General features: G+C 58.5%; 1 protein-coding gene across 6 annotated transcripts in view; it reads left to right on the forward strand.

The window, feature by feature from the left end:
- RAB11FIP3 (RAB11 family interacting protein 3) overlaps positions 1-20,263 on the forward strand; it is a 79,531-nt gene that overhangs the window by 22,696 nt on the left and 36,572 nt on the right. For 3 of the 6 annotated variants that reach the window (XM_064153246.1, XM_064153247.1, XM_064153248.1), the window contains exon 3: positions 10,042-10,133. In XM_064153246.1, coding sequence (XP_064009316.1) covers positions 10,042-10,133 — 92 coding nt within the window. Of the gene's footprint in view, positions 1-492; positions 587-9,818; positions 9,943-10,041; positions 10,134-14,863; positions 14,963-20,263 lie in introns of those variants that run through there. The other 3 variants (XM_064153249.1, XM_064153250.1, XM_064153251.1) reach the window with 3 other exon arrangements.

Below are 20,263 nucleotides of genomic sequence, written 5' to 3' on the forward strand. Positions count from 1 at the left end.
TGGTGGCATGGATGGGTGCTGGCTCTGCTGGGGGCCTGGCTATGCCAGGTGACAGAAACCAGGGGTGGGTTTGTCTGGGGAGGGGGGTCCCCTTCTGTAGGATCTGCATTGCAGATGGCTTTTGCTGTGCTGAATGAAAGCTTCCCTTGCACAGGGATGATTCCAGAAGGCAGAGCTTGGTTGCTGGCTGGGGAGTGCGTGAGGGGATCCATTCAGGAGGCTGTTTGTGCACACCTGCAGGGGCCTCTCTCCCAGCCGGGTGCTGGGACGCTGGGGCTGTTTGCAACAGGCAGCTGGTGACACCTGAGCACACTCTGCCAGAGCCAGACTCAGGGCATTTGCTTTTTAAAAGGCAGGTCCCTGCTGAAGCTGAGCAGATGGAGGCAGAAGCTCTGTGTGCACGTTTGCCTAAACTCAGGGAGTATCTGGCACTGGTAGGAGCACTTCCTACGTTCTCATCAGCTCTGCTGATCTCTTTCTCCGTGCAGCATTGCTGCAGTGAAGACTTCCCTGCCGCTGCTGCCTCTTCCTAACCCTGGCTTAAGCCCCTCAGCGCTCAGGGAGCCAGCTCCTTGGATGGCTGAAGGTAGGACAGATGCCTCCTTGTGCACAGCTGTCAGCAAGGGAATGGGGGCTGCCCTGAATGGGGAATCAACACTGATTCATGGGCAAGAATAGCAGCAAAATTGCTCTGATTATGTCTTCTGCATTGCATCTTGGCTCAGCTCTGGCAGGGATCCGTGCATGTGCTGGTGGTGGGGATAAGGGGTTTATGAAGATGAGTGTTCATTCAGCCCCTGAAAGCAGGGAGGACTTCAGGATCAATTTAAAATTTAAATAGGCTTGAAAGCAGCTGAGGGAGCTGGGGATGTGGAGCCTGGAGAAGAGGAGGCTGAGGGCAGAGCTCACTGCTCTCTACAGCTCCCTGAGAGGAGGCTGCAGCCAGCTGGGGGTTGGGCTCTGCTCCCAAGGAACAAGGAATAGAGGGGCTTAGGTTGGATATGAGGAACAGTTTGTTCCCCTTGAAGGTTGTCCAGGCCTGGCCCAGGCTGCCCAGGGCAGTGTTGATGCCACCATGCCCGGAGGTGTTTCCGAGCTGTGGTGCTGAGGGCCGTGGGTCAGTGGTACCCTGGCACTGCTGGGGGAAGGCTTGGACTTGGTGAACTGAAAGGTCTCTTGCAGCCTGAAGGATTCAGTGGTTCTGTGGCTCTGTGCAGGCCTGAGCAGGCAGGGAGCCCTCCCAGAAGCAGCCTGGCAGATGCCAGCCTGCATTGACCTACTTAGGGCAGAGGCACACAAGTGCTGGAGAATCGGTGTACAGGTGCCCCCCAGCTCTGCACTGGGAGGCACTCAGAGCTGCTGCCTTACAACTGCCACTTGCAGCCTGGGGCCCTGGGGGTGGGGGGCAGGAGGCTGGCACGGGCATCACCCCCTTGCTGAAAATTGTGGCCTTATGGAAGAAATTGTTTACAGTGAGGAGAGACTGGCACAGGCTGCCCAGGGAGGTGGTGGACTAACCATGCCTGAAGGTCTTCAGAGCTGTTTGGATGAGGAGCTGAGGTCCTAAGAGCTGTGTGCATGGAGATGTTCACTTATGGCTGGGATCAGTGACCTGGAGGTCTTTTCCTAGCCAGGTGATGGTGTGATTCTGTGACATGAGAGGCCTCAATTTGACAGCCAACCAAAAACATAATTTCTCTGGCAGAGGAGAAGCTGAAGCCCTGCAGGGAGCCCTGCTTTGGGGCAGCAGCAGAGCAGTGTTCACTAGAGCCTTGGGGCAGCTGCTGGCATCACTCTGCTCTGGAAAGAAAACTAAGGCAGCTTCTGTTCACACAGAGATGTTCCTCACCACCCATCTGCTGTCTCAGTGCTTCTCCACCCCATGTTTTCTGCCCAGTGCTGCTTGGTTCCACACCTGGAAGCTGGGAATGCTGCCGGGAGCCCGGGCTGCGGGCGGGTGCTGGCTCTAGGTTCAGTCCTGCCTGCTTCCCTCCCTCCAGCTTTGGATGTTAGCTCTGTGCTGAAGGATTGGTAATGCTCAGCTCAATTCAGCTGGGAAATGTCCTCTCCATCCTCAGCACAGATCAGGCAGGGTTGGCTTCCCAAGCTGAGGAAGAGGAAAGTAGGTAGCACATTATCCTTTGCTGTGCTGAGACCTCACCTGCAGCACTGTGCCCAGGGCTGGTACCCCCAGCACAAGGAAGACATGGAACTGGTGGAGAGGAGCCAGAGGAGGCCACCAAGATGCCCAGAGGGCTGGAGAACCTCTACTAGAGGCGAGGCTGAGTGAACTGGGGGTGTTCAGCCTGGAGAAGAGAAGGCTACAGGGAGACCTGCGAGCAGCCTTCCAGTATCTGAAAGGACTGCAAGCAGGCTGCAGAGGGTCTGTGTCCAAAGGCCTGCAGGGACAGGGCAATGGTTTGAAATGAGAGCAGTGCAGATTGAGATTGGATGTGAGGAACAAGTTCTGCAGCAGAAGGCTGCTGGAACACTGCAACAGGTTGCCCAGGGAGGTGGTTGAGGCCTCATGCCTGGAGATACTCCAGATGAGGCTGGACAGGGCTGTGGGCAACCTGCTCTAGTGGAGGATGTCCCTGCTGAGTGCAGGAGGTTGAGCCGGATGAGCTCTGGAGGTCCCTCCCAAGCCAGACCCTCCTCTGGTCATCCTGCCTGTGCAGCAGCCACTGAGCCAGAGCTGCCAGAGCTGCTGCTGAGAAGCACAGGCACTGGGGCTGTTAATGAAGGGCTGCTAATGACTCATCCTCCACTTCACTGCTGCCACGGTCCTGCTCCTGGCTGTGTGCCAAGGGTACCATTGTAGCATCTCCACAAGCTGCTGTGACAGGAGCTGCTTTCTGCTGAGGCTTTCCTGCTCGCACTCCTAGGGAGCAGAGGCTGCCTGTGATGTGGCTTTGTTGGGAAGTTGGTCCTAACTGGGGGGCTGCTGGGTTGGGCTGAGCTGGGCTGGGTGAGCAGCAGCAGGGTGGTTCTGCTGGGTATCTCCTGCACCCAAAGAAACCTTTCCCGGTGTGGTGACTCACCAAGGCTCACTTCTCTGCTCTGTCAGGCTGCATCAGCTCCTGCTGGGGTGGTGCTGGGTGTCCCTTGGACAAAGGGAGTGCAGGATCCAGAGCTTGGCTGGGTGGGTTAAGAGCTGGCTGATGGCCAGGCACAGGTGGTGAGGAGTGGAGTTAGCTCCAGCTGGGGCTGGGCACCAGTGGTGTTCCCCAGGGCCCGGTGCTGGGCCACTTCTCTTTGGTGTCTGGAGCAAGGACGTTGAAGCACCGTCAGGCAGTTTGCAGATGACACAAAGTTAGGTGGCAGTGTTGATCTGCAGGAAGCTCTGCAGAGGGCTCTGGCCAGGCTGGATCTATGGGATGAGGCCAGTAGGATGAGGTTCAACAAGGCCAAGTGCTGGGTCCTGCTCTTGGGGCACAACAACCCCAGGAGCACTCCAGGCTTGGGGCAGTGGCTGGAAAAATGCCCAGCAGAGAAAGACCTGTAGATGATGGCAAGCAGATGGCTGCAGGTGATCCAGGCTGTGCCCAGGTGGGCAAAAAGGGCACCAGCAGCCTGACCTGGGCCAGCAGTGGTGTGGGCAGCAGGAGCAGGGCAGAGATTGTGCCCTGTGCTGGGCACTGGAGAGGGCACGGCTGGAATTCTGGGGTCAGTTCTGCCCCCCTCACTCCCAGAAAGACACTGAGGGGCTGGAGCAGGGCCAGAGAAGGGCAAGAGAGCTGGGGAAGGGTCTGGAGAAGAGGGCTGGGGAGGAGCAGCTGAAGGAGCTGGGGGTGTTGAAGCTGGAGAAGAGGAGACTGAGCAGAGCTCATTGCTCTCTGCAGCTCCCTGAGAGGAGGCTGCAGCCAGGTGGGGGTTGGGCTCTGCTCCCAGAGAACAAGTAACAGGAGGAGAGGAAATAGCCTCAGGTTGAATCAGGTGAGATAAATCTGGACATGAGAAGAGACTTCTTCACTGGAAGGGTTCTGAAGGCCTGGCCCAGGCTGCCCAGGATGGTGGCTGAATGCCCACCCCTGGAGGTGTTTCAGATAGGCAGAGCTGTGGTGCTGAGGGCCATGGCTCAGCCCCAGCCTGGGCACAGTTAGAAACTGGTTGGGCTGGAGAAGCTGAAAGGGCTTTGCTAGTCAAAATGATCCTGTGACCATGGTTCTATCTTCCTAAACTCCTGTCACTCTAACCCCTGCATCTATCCTGCCACTTTGTTTGCCAGCAGTCTGCCCAGTAGGGGCATTTGGTTTCTCCCACTTGTCCTCTCCTAAGCCTACCACAACCTCCTCTTGCCTCTTCTGGGGCTGCTCTGTGCTGTTCACACAGCTTCCCAGCTTATCCCTGCCCTGCTCCAGCTTCCCAGCTTATCCCTGCCCTGCTCCAGCTTCCCAGCTTATCCCTGCCCTGCTCCAGCCTGCTCTGCTGGGCTGGCTGTGGCTGGGGGGCTGGCAGCAGGCTGTGAGGGGTGCTGGCAGGTGACTGAAGCCCCTGTGAGGGACTCTGCTTTTCCAGGTCACTGCTCTAGGAAGGTGATGGAAGTGGCTCTGTGTGACCTGGGTGTCACTGCTGTCCCCAGAGCTCTCTCCCCAAGTTGCCTTTACACTGAAATCCTCTCTCCTGAAGGCAACTTCTAGAATCTTAGTTGGGAGCTTCCTGCACCCCAGGACATCTGCTGCTGTAGCTCTGGGTCTTGATGTGCTGCTACTGCTACCCCTCCCAACCCAGCTGCAGCACCAGCACAGGACAGTCCAGGGTGCCTCTGTGGCACTGCAAGAGCTCAACAGACCTTCACCCCCAGGAAGGGCCTGGCCTGCTTGTCCTTGAGCTGTGTGCATGCCAAAGGGCCAGCAGGAACCTCCAGCAGCTGTTGGAAGTGCTGCTGCCAGGAGCTGGTCAGTGGGTCTGTGGGCACTGCAGAGAGGCTGCCCATGGCTTGCAGCTGGTGTCAGACAGGAGAGTGGTCCCCGAGCCAGCTGTGTGCCCTGTGGCCAAGAACCTTAGGGGGCTCCTGGAGTGCATCAAAAGGACTGTGCCAAACAACTCAAGAAAGGTTCTCCTTCCCCTCCAGATAAGGGCATGTCTGGAGCCCTGGGTCAGGTTCTGGGATCCCCAGTTGAGGAGAGACAGAGAACTGCTGGGGAGAGTGCAGGGCAGGCTGCAGAGCTGCTGAGGGGCCTGGAGCAGCTCTGGGAAGAGCAAAGGCTGAGAGCCCTGGGGCTGAGAGCCTGCAGGAGAGCAGCCCCAGAGGGCATCTGAGCAATGCTCAGCAAGAGCTAAAGGAGCTGTGGGGGCAAGAGGCTGAGGCCAGACTCTTGTCAGTGGTGCTCAGGGACAAGGGGCACAAAGTGGCATCCAGAGGGTTGCATCTGAGCAGGAGGAGAAAGTTGTTTGTTGTGAGGGTGCTGGAGGCCTGGGGCAGGCTGCCCAGAGAGGCTGTGGAGTGTCCTTGTGTGGGGAGCTTCCAAGGGCAGCTGGGCACTGTGCTGCTGGGCAAGCTGCTGTGGGTGCCCTGCTTTGGCAGGGGGTTGGACTGGATGATCTCCAGAGGTCCCTTCCCACCCCACCCTGCTGGGATTTGGTGCCTGTGATATTCCATCGGTGTTAGAACATGCAGATGTGTGTGGACAGAGGTGACCCTTCCACAGGCCTCACACAGCAGAGTTTGGTCAATGATTTTTGAAAGGCCTGGGAGAAATGAGGACATGTTAAGACTAGAGGGAGCTGCAGGATTTAGTGCAGAGGAATAAGCCAGCAGGGAACAAGACAGGACTGAGAAGAGAGAAGTGAAGGGCTGCAGCTGAATGGTCAAGGCCTCATCCAGCCTGGCCTGGGACACCTCCAGGGAGGCTGTGGATCACAGAATGCATCACATTCTGTGCTTCTGTGATCCACAACCTCCCTGGGCAGCCTGTGCCAGCCTCTCCCCACCCTCACTGCAAGGAATTTCTCCCTTCTCTCCACTCTCAGTCTGCCCTCTCCCAGCTCAAAGCCATCCTCCCTCATCCTGGCACTCCCAGCCCTTGTCCAAAGTCTCTCCCCAGCTCTCCTGGAGCTCCTTCAGCTACTGGAAGGCTGCTCTGAGGTCTGCCCAAAGCCTTCTCTTCTCCAGGTTGAACAACCCAATCCTCCCAGCCTGTCCCCACAGCAGAGGTTCTCCAGCCCCCTTGCTGCCTCCAGCAGATCCATGTCCTTGTGCTGGCGACCCTAGGGTGTCCAAGGGCAGAGTGGAGGGAATTTGGCCACTTGTGCTCTCCCTGGCTGCTGGAGCTGCTCTGTGTGGCAGAGCTCTGCATCTCCCACCAGGGACTGTGGTGCTGCTCACAAGGGGACTTCCAGCTGGGCTGGAAACGTCCTCTGGGGCTTTTTTGGGCTCTTTTGGACAGCAGTTTGGATGCTTGCTGCAGGCCATGGTGCAGGCAGAGCTCTCCATGGCAACTCTGCCTATGCAGGGAGCACCATATGGCTGCTGCAGGGTGGAGGCAGCCGCCATGGGGAGCAGGCAGCCTGTGGCTCTGCTGCTGCTTGCCTTTACCTCTGGCCTGTGCCATAAGGAGCTGCCTCCTGCCCATGGAGAGCTGTCTCCTGGCTGTGCCTTCTCCTGCCCACTCCATCAGTGAAGGTGGAGCTCACCTCTGAAATGAGCTTCTCTCTGCTTCCTACAGTGGACCCCTAAGGAAGGGCATGGGCATGAGAGCACTGCTTTGGGCAGGAGAGCTCTGGAATGGGGTAAGAGAGTATTGGGCGTGGGCAGGAGAGCTCTGGGATGGGGCAGAAGAGCACTGGGATTGGGCAGGAGAGCTCTGGGCGTGGGCAGGAGAGCTCTGGGATGGGGCAGAAGAGCACTGGGATTGGGCAGGAGAGCTCTGGGCGTGGGCAGGAGCCTGGCAGGAGGCAGCTGATGTCGGGGAGCTGTTTGTGCCTGCTCTGCCCACGCCTTCTATCTCTGCTTCTGAAGGGAGCTGGAAGCCTTCCCTTGACTCTGAACACTCCCTCTGCAAGTCCCTTTGGCAGGAAGCAGAGCAGTAAACATCCCTATGGGTGTCAGTAGAAAGCAGGAGGCTTGAGTGAGTCTGCTCGGAGCGGGAGGAGAGGTGAGACCGAAACAGGCAGGAAGGAGCAGCCCAAGCCTGGCTCCACTGCCTTTGGGATGCTCTGCACACCTTTGGAGTGCCCCCAGCTGTGCTGGAGATGGCCTGGCAGGGTGGACACCAGTAAGGCCAGCTGTGTTAGCAGGCCAGGCTGGGCAAAGGCAGCTGGAAGCACTGGCAGGAGCCCGGGACCCAGCTGTGTGATTGGGCTCCTGCCACTGCGGGCTCCAGGCTTTCAGCTGGGCTGCAGATGTCACCTCTGCTGGGGCATGTGGAGAGCAGAGCTGGCACCAGGGCTCCTGCTGGGTGGGACATGCCACAGGGCAGAGCCCTGCCTGGGCGCAGGAGCAGGGCACTGTGCCCACAGCCTGTGTGCCAGTGAGTTGCTCTGGTTCTCTGGCTGGCCCCATGCACATCACTGACCCTGCTCTGGAGGTGGCTGAGGCTGGCAGGAGATGTGGCTGCCTGTGCCCTCGGGGGATGTGCCATGGGCTGCCTTTCAAGAGCACTGTTTGGTTTTCTCAGAAGTGGGCAGAGGCTGCTGTTGGTGAGCTTTGCTTTCAGGTGCCCCATGGCTTTGCAGCAAGCAGGTCACTGTCCCCCTGCCCTTGGTCCTCCCTGCTGACACAGACTCACAGGCTGGGCTGGGCTGGAAGGCACTTTGAAAGCTCAGCCAGTCCAAGCCCTGCATTCAGCAGGCTTGCATTCAGCTGCAGCTGGAGTAGGTTGCTCACAGCCCCAAACAGCCTGACCCTGGCTGGGACTATGCAGGTGGGCAAGAAGGGCACCAGCAGTCTGGCTTGGATCAGCAGTGGTGTGGGCAGCAGGAGCAGGGCAGGGATTGTGCCCCTGTGCTGGGCACTGGGATGGCCACAGCTTGAATCCTGTTGTCTGTTCTGGGCCACTCACTCCCAGAAGGACACTGAGGGGCTGGAGCAGGGCCAGAGAAGGGCAGCAGAGCTGGGGATGGGTCTGGAGAACAGGGCTGGAGAGGAGCAGCTGAGAGAGCTGGGGGTGTGCAGCCTGGAGAAGAGGAGGCTGGGGGAGACCTCATTGCTCTCTGCAGCTCCCTGAGAGGAGGCTGCAGCCAGCTGGGGGTTGGGCTCTGCTCCCTAGGGCAAAAGGAGATGGCCTCAAGTTGCCCCAGAAGAAGTTTAGGTTGGACCTATTTAATTTTTGCCCTGGAAGAGTTGTCAAGGCCTGGCTCAGGCTGCCCAGGTAATGGGTTTCAGAGCTGTGTGGCTGTGGTGCTGAGGGCCATGGGGCAGTGGTGCCCTGGCACTGCTGGGCTAAGAGTTGGACTGGATGATGTTAAATGTCTCTTGCAGCCTGAACCATTCCAGAATTGAAGCTGGAAGAGAGCAGGTTTGGACTGGAAACTGGGAGAGGGTTCTTTGCAGTGAGGTTAGGGAGCAGCTGGCACCCAAACCATCACACACAGGTTGCCCAGGGAGGTCCTGGATCACAGAATCAGAGAATGTGATCATAGAATTCCCTGGAATTCTGTGATTCTGTGATCCACAACCTCCCTGAAGGTGTTGAAGGCCAGGCTGGTTGAGGCCTTGAGCACCCTGGGCTGGTGGGAGGTGTCCCTGCCCATGGCAAGAGGTTGGCACTGGATGATCACAGGGCTGTGCTCCAGCTCCTCCCCAGCCTTGCTGCCCTTCTCTGGGCACGTTCCAGCACCTCAACATCTTTCTCAAACTGAGGGGCCCAGAAATGGACACAGCACTCAAGGAGTGCCCTGGCACTGCTGGCCACACTGTTCCTGATGCAGGCCAGGATGCTGTTGGCCTTCTTGGCCACCTGGGCACACTCTGGCTCATCTTCAGCTGCCAGCCAGTCCCACCAAGGTCCCTCTCTGTCTGGCTGCTCTCCAGCCACTCTGTCCCCAGCCTGTAGCACTGCATGGGGTTGTTGTGGCCAAAGGGCAGAACCTGGCACTTGGCCTCGTTAAAACTCCTGGCACTGGACTGTGCCCATCTGTCCAGCCTGCCCAGGTCCCTCTGCAGTGCCCTCCTGCCCTCTAACAGATCCACACCTGCTCCTAGCTTGGTGTCACTGCAAGCTCACTGATGGAGGACTCAATGCCCTGGTCCAGATCATCAATAAAGACACTGAACAGGACTGTGCCCAGCACTGATCCCTGTGTGCCTCCACCAGTGTCAGCTGCCAGCTGGATGTGGCACCATTCACCACCATTGATCACCAGCAGCTGAGCTCAGTGGTGCAGCATTCCCAGCTCCAAGTCTCTGGAGCCTGGTTTTTATTTTGGGACTGCAGCATCTGCTCTTGGTTTGGTGCTTCCAGCTTGGGGTCTGGGTCGTGTGCTGCTTGTGGCTGGAGGGGGCAGGGGGAGCTGGCACTGCCACCCTACCTGCTGGGAGAAATGCCCCTCAGCTCTGCTCTGCTCTGCTCTGCTCCTGGGGCGTGCTTGGGGGTGACAGGAGGCTTTTGTGGGGGTTTTGGAAAGCAAGACCCCTGCAAGGCCCTTATTTGGCTGTCCCCCTGTGAGGATGGCTGCTGGAGGGGCTGGAGCAGGGGAGGAGGAGAGCCTGGGTGCAGGCTGCTGGCGCTGCGGTTCCCATGGCACTTGGCTGTCACACACAGATCTGCTTTGCCTGCCCACAGCAGGATTAGAGCCTGCTGGGAGAAGCAGAGGAGGCTGCAGGAAACAGGGAGAGGAGGGAAGAGCCAGGGAAAGGAAGGGAGGCCATGGTGGGGTAGGGAGAAATCCAGGTGCCAGCCCCTTGGGAGCAGCGAGGGGCCCTGTGGGACCTGTGAGGAGGATGCCGTGGAGCAGAGGGGCAGAGCTCCCTTCTGACAGCTGAAGGCTGTGCAAGAGGAGGTTGTTGTCCTTGTACTGTGCCTCCCAGAGCTGTCCCTGCCTCGGGCTATGCCTTTCCTCCTGCTGATTCTCTCTCTGCTTGCCTTTCTCCCTCTGCAGACCCCGACAGCCAGCTGTATGATATGGGCTACACCCCCGAGGAGGAGACCTCAGCCTGCCCTGATGAGTTCGATGACTTCGTCACCTTTGAGGTGAGGATGAGCAACATGGGGACCCCTGCCAGGCATCCTGTGACCAGGGCATGGGGAGGGTGCTGGGGGAGCAGAGTGTTTGCTGTGCCAGGGCTCAGGGGTGCTTAAGGGAGACGCTGCCACCGGTTGCCCAGGGAGGTTGTGGCTCATAGAGTCACAGAGTGTGATCAGAGATCCACAACCTCCTTGGAGGTGTTGAAGTCCAGGCTGGATGAGGCCTTGAGCACCCTGGGCTGATGAGAGCTGTCCCTGCCCATGACAGGGGGTTGGCACTGGATGATCTTTGAGGTCCCTTCCAAGCCAAGCCACTCTGTGTGCTAAAGACAAACTCTTCAGCTTGGGGGTGAGTGGCTGAGAGGATTTGCAGCATTTGGTGCTGTTATAAGTTAAAACAAGTTTGAATGTGCAAACCCAAAGCTGGTGCTGGCCTAGCTTGAGAATTGGCAGAGCATGGTACCTTGGGTGAAAGAGGGACACTGTGGAGGGGGTGAAGCACTTGTGAAGCAGGAACGGTGCCTGCTGCCCTCGTGTTTGGCATCCTGATGGAGATTCTGAGTCTGATTTTGAGATGAAGCAGCCAGGAGGCACTGAGGCATGGTTGGACGTTGGCATTTGGGGCTGTTTGGCCAGAAAAAAAGCAGAGCAGAAATCAGAAGTGTGGAGTTTCCTCTCTCTTCTTGGGCTCCAGCAAGGATGCTGATGTGGGCTTTGTGCTTGCAGGATCAGGCCACCACCTGGTGGGTATGGGGCAGGCTGTGGCTGTAGTCTACCTGGACTGCAGCAAAGACTTTGACACTGTCTGCCACAACAAGCTCCTGGCCAAGGTGGCAGCTCGTGGCTTAGACAGATTCACTCTGATATGGGTCAAGAACTGGCTGAAGGGCCAGGCCCAGAGAGTGGTGTTGAATGGTGCCACATCCAGCTGGCAGCTGACACTGGTGGAGGCACACAGGGATCAGTGCTGGGCACAGTCCTGTTCAGTGTCTTTATTGATGATCTGGACCAGGGCAAGGGGGTGTCAGCTGTGCACTGGTGGCACAGAAGCTGGTGCTGGCACTGGGAGGTGTGCCACAGGCTGGGTGTGCAGGTGCTGTTCCCCGGTTCACCATCACTCCTCATGGCTTGTGTTTGGCAGCAGCCCTGCCTGGGGTGACTGTGGGAGTCTGCTGTGGGCTTGCTGTCTCTCCTGCCGGTAGCCCAGTGCTCGTTCTGAGCCCTGCTTTCCTCCTCTGGATCCCCCAGGAAGGTGTTTGCCTTCCCCTGAGGCAGAGCTGTGCCTGCTGAGCATAAACTATTCGGAGTATGTTTGCTGCCCTGCTGGGGACCTGCCTTGCAATCCTCAGCAGTTCTCCTGACTTCTTCCTCCTCCTCCTCGTTGTTACCAGCTGCTGGGTGTCTGCTAGAGGCCAGTCAGTCTGAAAAGAGGAGGTTAAGCTTTGCAGCCTCTGAAGGCAGCCTGACCCTGAGCTGAGGGCCCAGAGCCAGGGCCCGGCTGGGCTTCAGACCTTTGTGCTCAGCTTTGGGCCCCTCACCCCAAGGACACTGAGGGGCTGGAGCAGGGCCAGAGAAGGGCAACAGAGCTGGGGAAGAGTCTGGAGAAGAGGGCTGGAGAGGAGCAGCTGAGGGAGCTGGGGGTGTGCAGCCTGGAGAAGAGGAGGCTGAGGGCAGAGCTCATTGCTCTCTACAGCTCCCTGAGAGGAGGCTGCAGCCAGCTGGGGGTTGGGCTCTGCTCCCTAGTATCAGGTGATAGAAGGAGAGGAACTGTCCTGAAATTGTGCCAGGGGAGGATTTGGTTGGAGAGGAGGAAGATTTCCAGAGCCTGGCCCAGGCTGCCCAGGGAGGTGGTGGAGTCCCCATGCCTGGAGGTGTTCCAGAAACCTGTGGCGATGGCACTTGGGGCCAGGGTTTGGTGGCTGTGGTGGGGTTGGGTTGCTGATTGGACTGGCTGAGCTTGGAGGCCTTTCCCAGCCCAGACAGCTCTGGATTCTGTGGCTCAGCTCACCAGCCTTGCTGTGGGCTGCTCCATGGCTGCCCTAACCCAGGCATGCAGATCTGTGCCCTTTGCCAGGCCAGCACTGCTGTGGCAGCAGGAGATGGAGAGGAGATGGCAGCATATGGAGGCTGCAGCTCTTCACCCCTTGGCTCAGGCTTTCTTTCCCAGTGCCATTCCCCTGTCTGGGGTGGGGGTGAGGTCAGCCTCCATATGTAGACCCAAAGATTGTGTCCAGACTAACTCAAGCCACACAGCCCTGTCTGAGTGGGCTGCTGGAGCTGGGGTTCATTTGCTCACAGCTGCTCCTAGGTGGCCAGAGCTGCAGAGCTGAGGGGCATTTTGATGTCTGCTCACCTGCCTGTCCCCTGGAGAGGCACACAGAGCTCTGACCAATATCCTTACTGTCCCCAAAGCCTTTCTGCTCCTGTCACAGAGAGGTGAAGGGAGCTCCTGACCCATTCACATGTGTGGAGCACACCTTGGCATCTAAGAAGAGAGCACTCTGGTTTAACTTTGTACTGATTAGGCAGAAGAAAACACTGTGGGGAGTGGCTGAAGCTGCTGGTCTGAGCTCCAGAATCAGTCCCTGGTGGTGACTTGGTAGCAAAAAGCCTGAAAGTCCCAAGGAAATTCACCTATTGTGTTCATAGAGTCACAGAATGGTGAGGTTGAAAGGGATCTCCTGAGATCATTGAGTCCAACCCCCTTGCCAGAGCAGGATCATCCAGGGCAGGCCACACAGGAACACATCCAGGTGGGTCTGAAAGCTCTCCACACAAGGACACTCCACAGCCTCTCTGGCAGCCTGATCCAGGCCTCCAGCACCCTCACAACAAACAACTTTCTCCTCCTGCTCAGATGCAACCTCCTGGCTGCCACTTTGTGCCCCTGTGCCCCTTGGCCTGGCCCTGGGCACCACTGACAAGAGTCTGGCCACAGCCTCTTGCCCTCCACAGCTCCTTTAGCTCTTGCTGAGCATTGCTCAGATGCCCTCTGGGGCTGCTCTTCTGCAGGCTCTCAGCCCCAGGGCTCTCAGCCTTTGCTCCTCCCAGAGCTGCTCCAGGCCCCTCAGCAGTTTTGCAGCCTGCCCTGGACTCTCTCCAGCAGTTCTCTGTCTCTCCTGAACTGGGGAGCCCAGGACTGGACACAAAGGTGTCTCTGCTCTTGTTTCACTCCTGCACGGAGGAGTTCTGCTCTCCACTGTGGGATGGTCTCTCCCTGCCTTGCTTTTCCGCACTGGCAGCCTCAGGTCCCTCAGCCTTTCCTAAAGGACTGCCTCAGCAGTGCCTGGAGGGGAGGGTGGGAGTGTGAATCAGGCACGAGTGTCCCTGAAGGCAGCACTCTGGTTCAGGGCCATGGTGGGAAGTGCCTTTTCTGGTCAGTAAAGAGCCTGGCTTCCCGTGTTGGCTTTGCACAGAACAGCTCAGAAGGAGTTTGGAAAGCAAAGACCTTGAAGCCTTATCTTGAGCTGCAAGCACAGTGTGGGACCGAGAGAAGTGGGAGCTGAGAACATCAGGGGGCTGCCAGCAGCCAGGGAGTGCTGCAGCAGAGATGTCTCGGTAAGAGTTGGAGTGCACAGGTGGCAGTGGTCAGGGTTTCCTCCCTGGCTTAACCGTAGGGGCTCTGGGGTTAGGCTCCTCGCAGTGATGCTGAACCTTCCCAGAGGGAGGAGGAGCAGAGGAGCTGGGAGAGCCGAAGAGCTGGGAGCTGCTCTGCTGAGCAGCAGCTCCAGACAGCCAGGAGGAGAGGTTAAAGCATAACTGGAGCAGCAGGGCCTGCCCGTGCTGGGCTCAGCAGGAAGGGCAGCAGCTTATCAAGGTACAGACTTCCAGGCAGTGCTGCTGCTGCTGCTGCAGTTCCTGCCCTGTGCTTCAGGAGGGATGGCCCCGGGAGACCGAGCGAGGAGAAGCTGGGGGAGCTGTGACTGGTGAAGGTAATGGAAGGAGGGAGCCTTGCGTGTGCTGAACGGGCACGGCTGAGGGCTGAGCTTAGAAGTGTGGGAGGTAGCTGCAGGAGAGGCAGCCGAGCAGCCACAGCCCTGCCGAGCTGGGGGTGTCAAGGGCTGCCGTGGGGCAGGGACAGTGCTGGGGGCTGGGTCACCCTGTGGTGCTGGCTCTGGCAGGGTCCTGTGCCTGCAGGAGGGAGCCGGGGCTGGTGCCTGCCCTCTCAGTCAGCAGCCCCAGCGGGGCTGCGGCTCCTGGCTGCCGTCCCTGGCGAGCAGGGCAAGCGGAGCTCAGCTTCCCCTTCGTGCCCCTGAGGAAGGGATTTGTCATCTGGAGCTTAAATGTTCACCAGAGCTGTCAGGAAGGCTCACGGAAGCCCTGGAAGCATCTACAGGTCTTTTCCATTGGCCGTGGGAGAAGAAACTTGCACCGGGGAAGGGTCAGGTGGGACATGAGGAGAAACTTCTCCTCTGAAAGGGTTCTGAAGCCCTGGCCCAGGCTGCCCAGGAGGTGGCTGAGTGCCCATCCCTGAAGGTGTTCCCAGGAGGCAGAGATGAGGTGGCAGAGTTAGAGACTGGTTGGACCTGATTATCCTCGAGGTCTCGTCCAAGCACAGTGGGATGGCTCCCTGCCTGCCTGTGCCCCTGCAGCGGGGCTGGCGCTGCTTGGAGCCCGGCAGGCGTGCTTTTATTTTGGTAGTGGCCTGGCAGGGAGGGTCATGGGCACAGGTTGGCTCTCCCCTCTCCTTATCGCGGGAACAAAAGGAGCTGTGTTGGGAGCTGGCTCCGAGGAGCCGCACACTGCGCCTGGACTTTGCTTCCCTCCTACCCGCAGCAGCCGCCGGCGGCCCCGGGAGCTGCACCGCCCGGGCTGGGGGAGAGATGTGCCCACAGGTGGGTCTGAGGGCACAGCGAGGGTGAGCCAGCGGGCACACCAGGGGCATCGGAGGGCTGCGGCAGCTCTGCTCTGAGCACAGCCTGAGCGAGCTGGGGGGGTTCAGCCTCGGGAGGAGAAGGCTCCAGGGGCACCTCAGAGCTGCCTGCCAGTGCCTGAAGGGATCCTGCGGGAAGGCTGCAGAGAGACTTTTGCTGAGGGTGTCTGAGCCAGGCCAAGGGGGAATGGTTTGGAGCTGAGGAAGAAGTTGTTGAGTGTGAGGGTGCTGAGAGTCTGTCCCAGGCTGCCCAGGGAGGCTGTGGCTGCCTCCAGTCTAGCCGAGAGTTGCCTACTGCAGGGGGTCGCAGTAGATGAGCTCTGAGGTCCCTTCCAGCCTGAGCTGTGCTGTGGGTGGCTCTGTGGAGGGTGACAGATTCACGCTCCCAGGGCTGCTCTCAAGTCCTGGAGGTGTCAGGAGGAGGCAGGGTAGGATCCACCCAAGTCAGCCACTCACTGTTCCTTTGCTGGGTTGCTGTGTGCAGCTTAGGAACCACCTTTCCTCCCGGCAGTCAGTGGAGCGTTCACACCTGACGGCCACTCCGTGTTCCTCTCTGCCTGGCTCTTCTGGAGGGAGCTGGGCTGGAAGCAGTGCTGGCTGCAAGTCTTTGGGGTGCTGAGGGCAATCTGCCAGATCTGATGTCTTGTGAGCTGGGTGTTGGTGTGGGGTTTAGGGAGGCAATGGATGTCTGCAGCACAGTTCCCCTGCCCAGGTGCAAGGGATTTTCATGGTCTTGGTGGCCTCAGGTTGGACTCGATGGTCTCAGAGTCTCTTCCAGACAGAACAACTGACTTTGGGGGTGTGTTGTCAAAGTTGCCTTCATCTGAGGCTGAGCAGAGGCTCTCTGGCTTCTCTGCAAGGTGGGCATTGCCCACATAGATGGCAAGAGGCAAACAGTGCAGCTGAGAAGCCAGAGCCTTGTGCTGGTGATGGGCCCCAGGGTGGATTGCTGGAGTCTGCTGGCACCCAGAGGCTGAGCTGCCGTGGGGCACTGCTTAGCCTGGAGAGTAGCAGGCTAAGGAGAAGGAAAAATGTGAACATCCTACCCTGAAGTAAAAGGGCTGAGGTGGGGTTTAGTTTAGTTTATTATGCCCCAGGGAGGCCATATCTGAAATCCTGGGTCCAGTTCTGGGTGCCTCAGTTCAGGAGAGATAGAGAAGTGCTGGAGGAAGTGGAGGGCAGGCTGCAGAGCTGCTGAGGGGCCTGGAGCAGCTCTGGGAGGAGCAAAGGCTGAGAGCCCTGGGGCTGAGAGCCTGCAGAAGAGCAGCCCCAGAGGGCATCTGAGCAATGCTCAGCAAGAGCTAAAAGAGCTGTGGAGGGCAAGAGGCTGGGGCCAGACTCTTGTCAGTGGTGCTAGGGCCAGGCCAAGGGGCAAAGGGTACCAAGTGGCATCCAGGAGGTGCCACCTGAGCAAGAGGAGAAGTTGTTTGTTGTGAGGGTGCTGGAGGCCTGGAGCAGGCTGCCCAGAGAGGCTGTGGAGTGTCTTTGTTTGGAGAGCTTCCAAGGGCAGCTGGGCACTGTGCTGCTGGGCAAGCTGCTGTGGGTGCCCTGCTTTGGCAGGGGTTTGGGCTGGATGATCTCCAGAGGTCCCTTCCCACCCCACCCTGCAGGCACTGTGGGACTGCAGAGCTTTGAGGGTGGTTGTATTAAATCAGACTCAGGTGGAAGCAGAACACAACCCAGCTCTCTTCTCCTGGGCTTCAAACTGGGCTAAAACCACTTTAAGCACACAGTCTCTTGGGCATGCGTGCCCAGCAGGCTGATGGCACCGAGAGCCATGCTGGGCTTGGTGGCACTGGCTGGGCTACCTCTGCGATTGGGATCAGAGAATCCCAGACTGGTTTGGGTTAGAAGGAACCCTCAACATCATCCAGTGCCAACCCCTTGTTGTGGGCAAGGACACCTCCCACCAGGCCAGGTTGCTCAAGGCCTCATCCAACCTGGCCCTGAACACCCCCAGGGAGGTTGTGGATCACAGAATCACAGAATCACATTCTGTGATCCACAACCTCCCTGGGCAAATCTGTGCCAGTGTCTCCAGGCAGGAAGCATCCACACCCCCAGGCTGTCCTTGGCACGAGGCTGTTGTCACCAGCTCCTGTCCCCTGCCTGTCCTGTGTACACTCCGAGCTGGGCTGTCACAAACAGGCTCATGCTTGCTGAGAAAGCAGAGCTGCTCTTCCTTTTCCCTCTCCTCCCACTTCCCTTCCTGAGCTTTCAAGGACAGTAGAGCTCCAGGAAGCTGGGATAGCTCTGGGCACAACCTGGCGACCAGCCCTGCAGAAAATGCCTGGGAGGAACTTCCCTGGGAGCCAGACTTTGCCCTTCTTGCCAAGGCAACTCCTCACCAAAGCTTGGACTGAAGAAGCTTCTGACCATCTCAGATCAAAGCTTTGCTTGGCCCTGCCTAGACCTTGGAGGTGACTCTCAGCAGCTTTGTCTCCTTTCCTCATACTCAAGTGACCAGCAGCATAGGAAGGGCATCCTGCCCCTCTGCTCTGCTCACACCCCCCTACAGCACTGCCTCCAGCTCTGGGGACCCAGCACAAGAAGGACCTGGAGCTGCTGGACAGGGTCCAGAGAAGGCCACCAAGATGGTCAGAGGCTGGAGAAGTTCTGCTATGGGGACAGGCTGGGAGGGTTGGGGCTGTAAAGCCTGGAGAAGAGAAGGCTCCAGGCAGACCTCAGAGCAGCCTTCCAGTAGCTGAAGGGGCTCCAGGAGAACTGGGGAGAGACCTGGGACAAGGGCTGGGAGTGCCAAGATGAGAGACAATGGCTCTGAGCTGGGAGAGTGAGAGCCTTCAGACACTTGGGGCTGCTTTTCTCTTTACCCTTCCCAAAGTGGAGGTGTGGTAGGACAATGTGGTCCCTGTGTGGGTGTCTGTGCCTGCTGTGAGCACTGTGGTTGGCACTGTTTTGGGCTCTGGAGGGCCCGCAGAGTGTCCTCTGCAGGAGGTGGTGAGCCCATGGCTCTTGGGTGGTTGGGCTCAGTCTTTGTGCCAGGCTCTGAGCTGTTCCTCAGGATCTGCCTGGCACAGGGGCTGTGAGGCACTGCCTGCCTGTGTGGAGGCTGCTGAGGCAGGTTCAGCTTCCCCAGAGCTGCCATATGCCAGCCCTTCCTGCTCAGGATGGGGATGGCTGCTGGGGCACCCTTGTCCTGCTGCTGCTCCCTGAGCTGTGTGCCTCAAACTGGAACATCAGAAGTCACATCTGAACATGAGGGGGATCTTGTGTAACTGCAGGGTGCTGGAGGCCTGGAGCAGGCTGCCCAGGGAGCCTGTGGGCTCTCTACCTCTGGAGAATTTCCAAACCCACCTGAATATGTCCCTGTGTGCTCTGCCCTGCTCTGGCAGGGGGTTGGACTGGAAGCTCTCCAGAAGTCTCTTCCACCCTCTACCAGCCCCAGTGGTTCTGTTCTTGGCAAGGCCCTTGGGGCACTTGTGGGCAAGCCTGGCTGTCCCTAGCCCACTGATGCCTTCGAGTGTACCATGGAGGGGCTCCAGCTGGGCAGAGAGCTTTTGTTTTCTGCCTGCTCACTGAGCAGCAAACCTGGAGAGAGGTGGCAAAGGGGGTCAAAGGGTCAGAGCACAAACCACCTGCTCCTGAGGCCAGAAGAGAGGAGGGTTCTGGCTGCACCTTTGCCCGGGGCACCAGAGCTTGGCTTTGCTTTGCTCTCTCAGGCATTTTGCAACCCCTTCCCGTTTTGCCTCTGTCCTCCTTGCATCTTTCCTCAGGGTTTAGTTACTTAACCTGTGCTGAAATGCAAAGCAAAGTTCTCCACGCTGCTGCTCAGGAGGAGGACTTTGTTTACAGCTTCAGCTGCCTCTGCACTCATTGACCACAGAGGTTGAATTTTAATGGGGCTCTTGTGCTGGAGGTCTTAGTTCAGGATGCTTTGGCAGGAGGAAAATTTATCTCCTGCTCTAGGCAGAAAGAAAGTTTTGCAAACTCCATTCCAGACCAGAAATAAATCCCTGCCTAAAGGAGGGAGCCTCCTGGGCTCCTCTGGTGCCTGCTTCAGGCTCTGAAGGACTGATCATAGGGTGCCAGGTTCGAGGACACCCCAAGGCTCATCTGCTCCAACCTTTCTAGGTGATGGTAGAACTGAAATGAGCTGGCCCAGCAGCCTGGCAAGCTGAGGCTTCAAACTGGCCAGGGCAGGGGCATCCACCACTGCTCTTGGGGGATGATTCCTTTTTTACTGACTGCTGGCACAGCTCTCAGAGCCTGGCAGAAGGCAGAGCCCAGCCCTGCCTCTGTGGATCACATTCCCTGCCCATGGACACGCAGCAAGGGTCAGTAGGTGCCCACCCTGAGTCAGCACCTACTCTAGTCCAGGGCTGTGGGCCAAGCTGCTTGCTGCCACGTCTGGATGGCCCTGGGCTGTGCAGGTGAGCCAAGCCTGTGGGCACAGCTGGCTGCAGAGTCACCAGCTGAAGCCTGGTCCTTTGGCTAGAGCCTTGGCACAGCAGCTGCCTCAGGGTCCTCCCTGGGATCTCTCATCCGACCTGGCCACACCTGGTAACTGCCACCAGGGAGATGTTTGGTAAGCATTTGATAGACTAATCATGGAATGGCTCAGGCTGGAAGGGACCTCAGAGCTCATCTGCTCCAACCCCTGCAGGGACACCTCTCAGCCAGATTTGAGGCAGCCACAGCCTCCCTGGGCAGCCTGTGCCAGACTCTCAGCACTCTCACACTATACAACTTCTTCCTCAGCTTCACTCTAACCCTGCTCTGCCTCAGCTCATTCCCCCTTGGCCTGGCTCAGACACCCTCAAGAGAAGTCCTCTGCAGCCTTCCTGCAGGATCCCTTCAGGCACTGGCAGGCAGCTCTGAGGTCCCCCTGGAGCCTTCTCCTCTGCAGGCTGCACACCCCCAGCTCCCTCAGCCTGTGCTCACAGCAGAGCTGCTGCAGCCCTGGGATCATCTTTGTGGCCTCCTCTGGCTTCACTCCAGCAGCTCTGTGTCCTCCTTCTGCTGGGGACAGCAGCACTGGAGGCAGGATTGGAGGTGAGGTCTCAGCAGAGCTAAGGGGGTAGAGTCCCCTCTCTTGCCCTGTTGCCCACACTCCTCTGTCTGCAGCCCAGCACACAGCTGCCTCATCCCACTGCTGCCCTGCTCAGCTCTGCCTGTGCTTCTCCTGGAGAAGGTCAGCAAAGCTACCCAAGCAGAGAGGGTTCATCAAAGCACTTGTGGGCTGCAGTGGTCTGGGTTTGTCTGTTTGGGTTCTTGGCAGCAGTTGTGTTCACTTTGCCCTCAT

Source organism: Pogoniulus pusillus, chromosome 13 (assembly GCF_015220805.1).
Source record: "Pogoniulus pusillus isolate bPogPus1 chromosome 13, bPogPus1.pri, whole genome shotgun sequence".
Lineage (NCBI taxonomy): Eukaryota > Metazoa > Chordata > Aves > Piciformes > Lybiidae > Pogoniulus > Pogoniulus pusillus.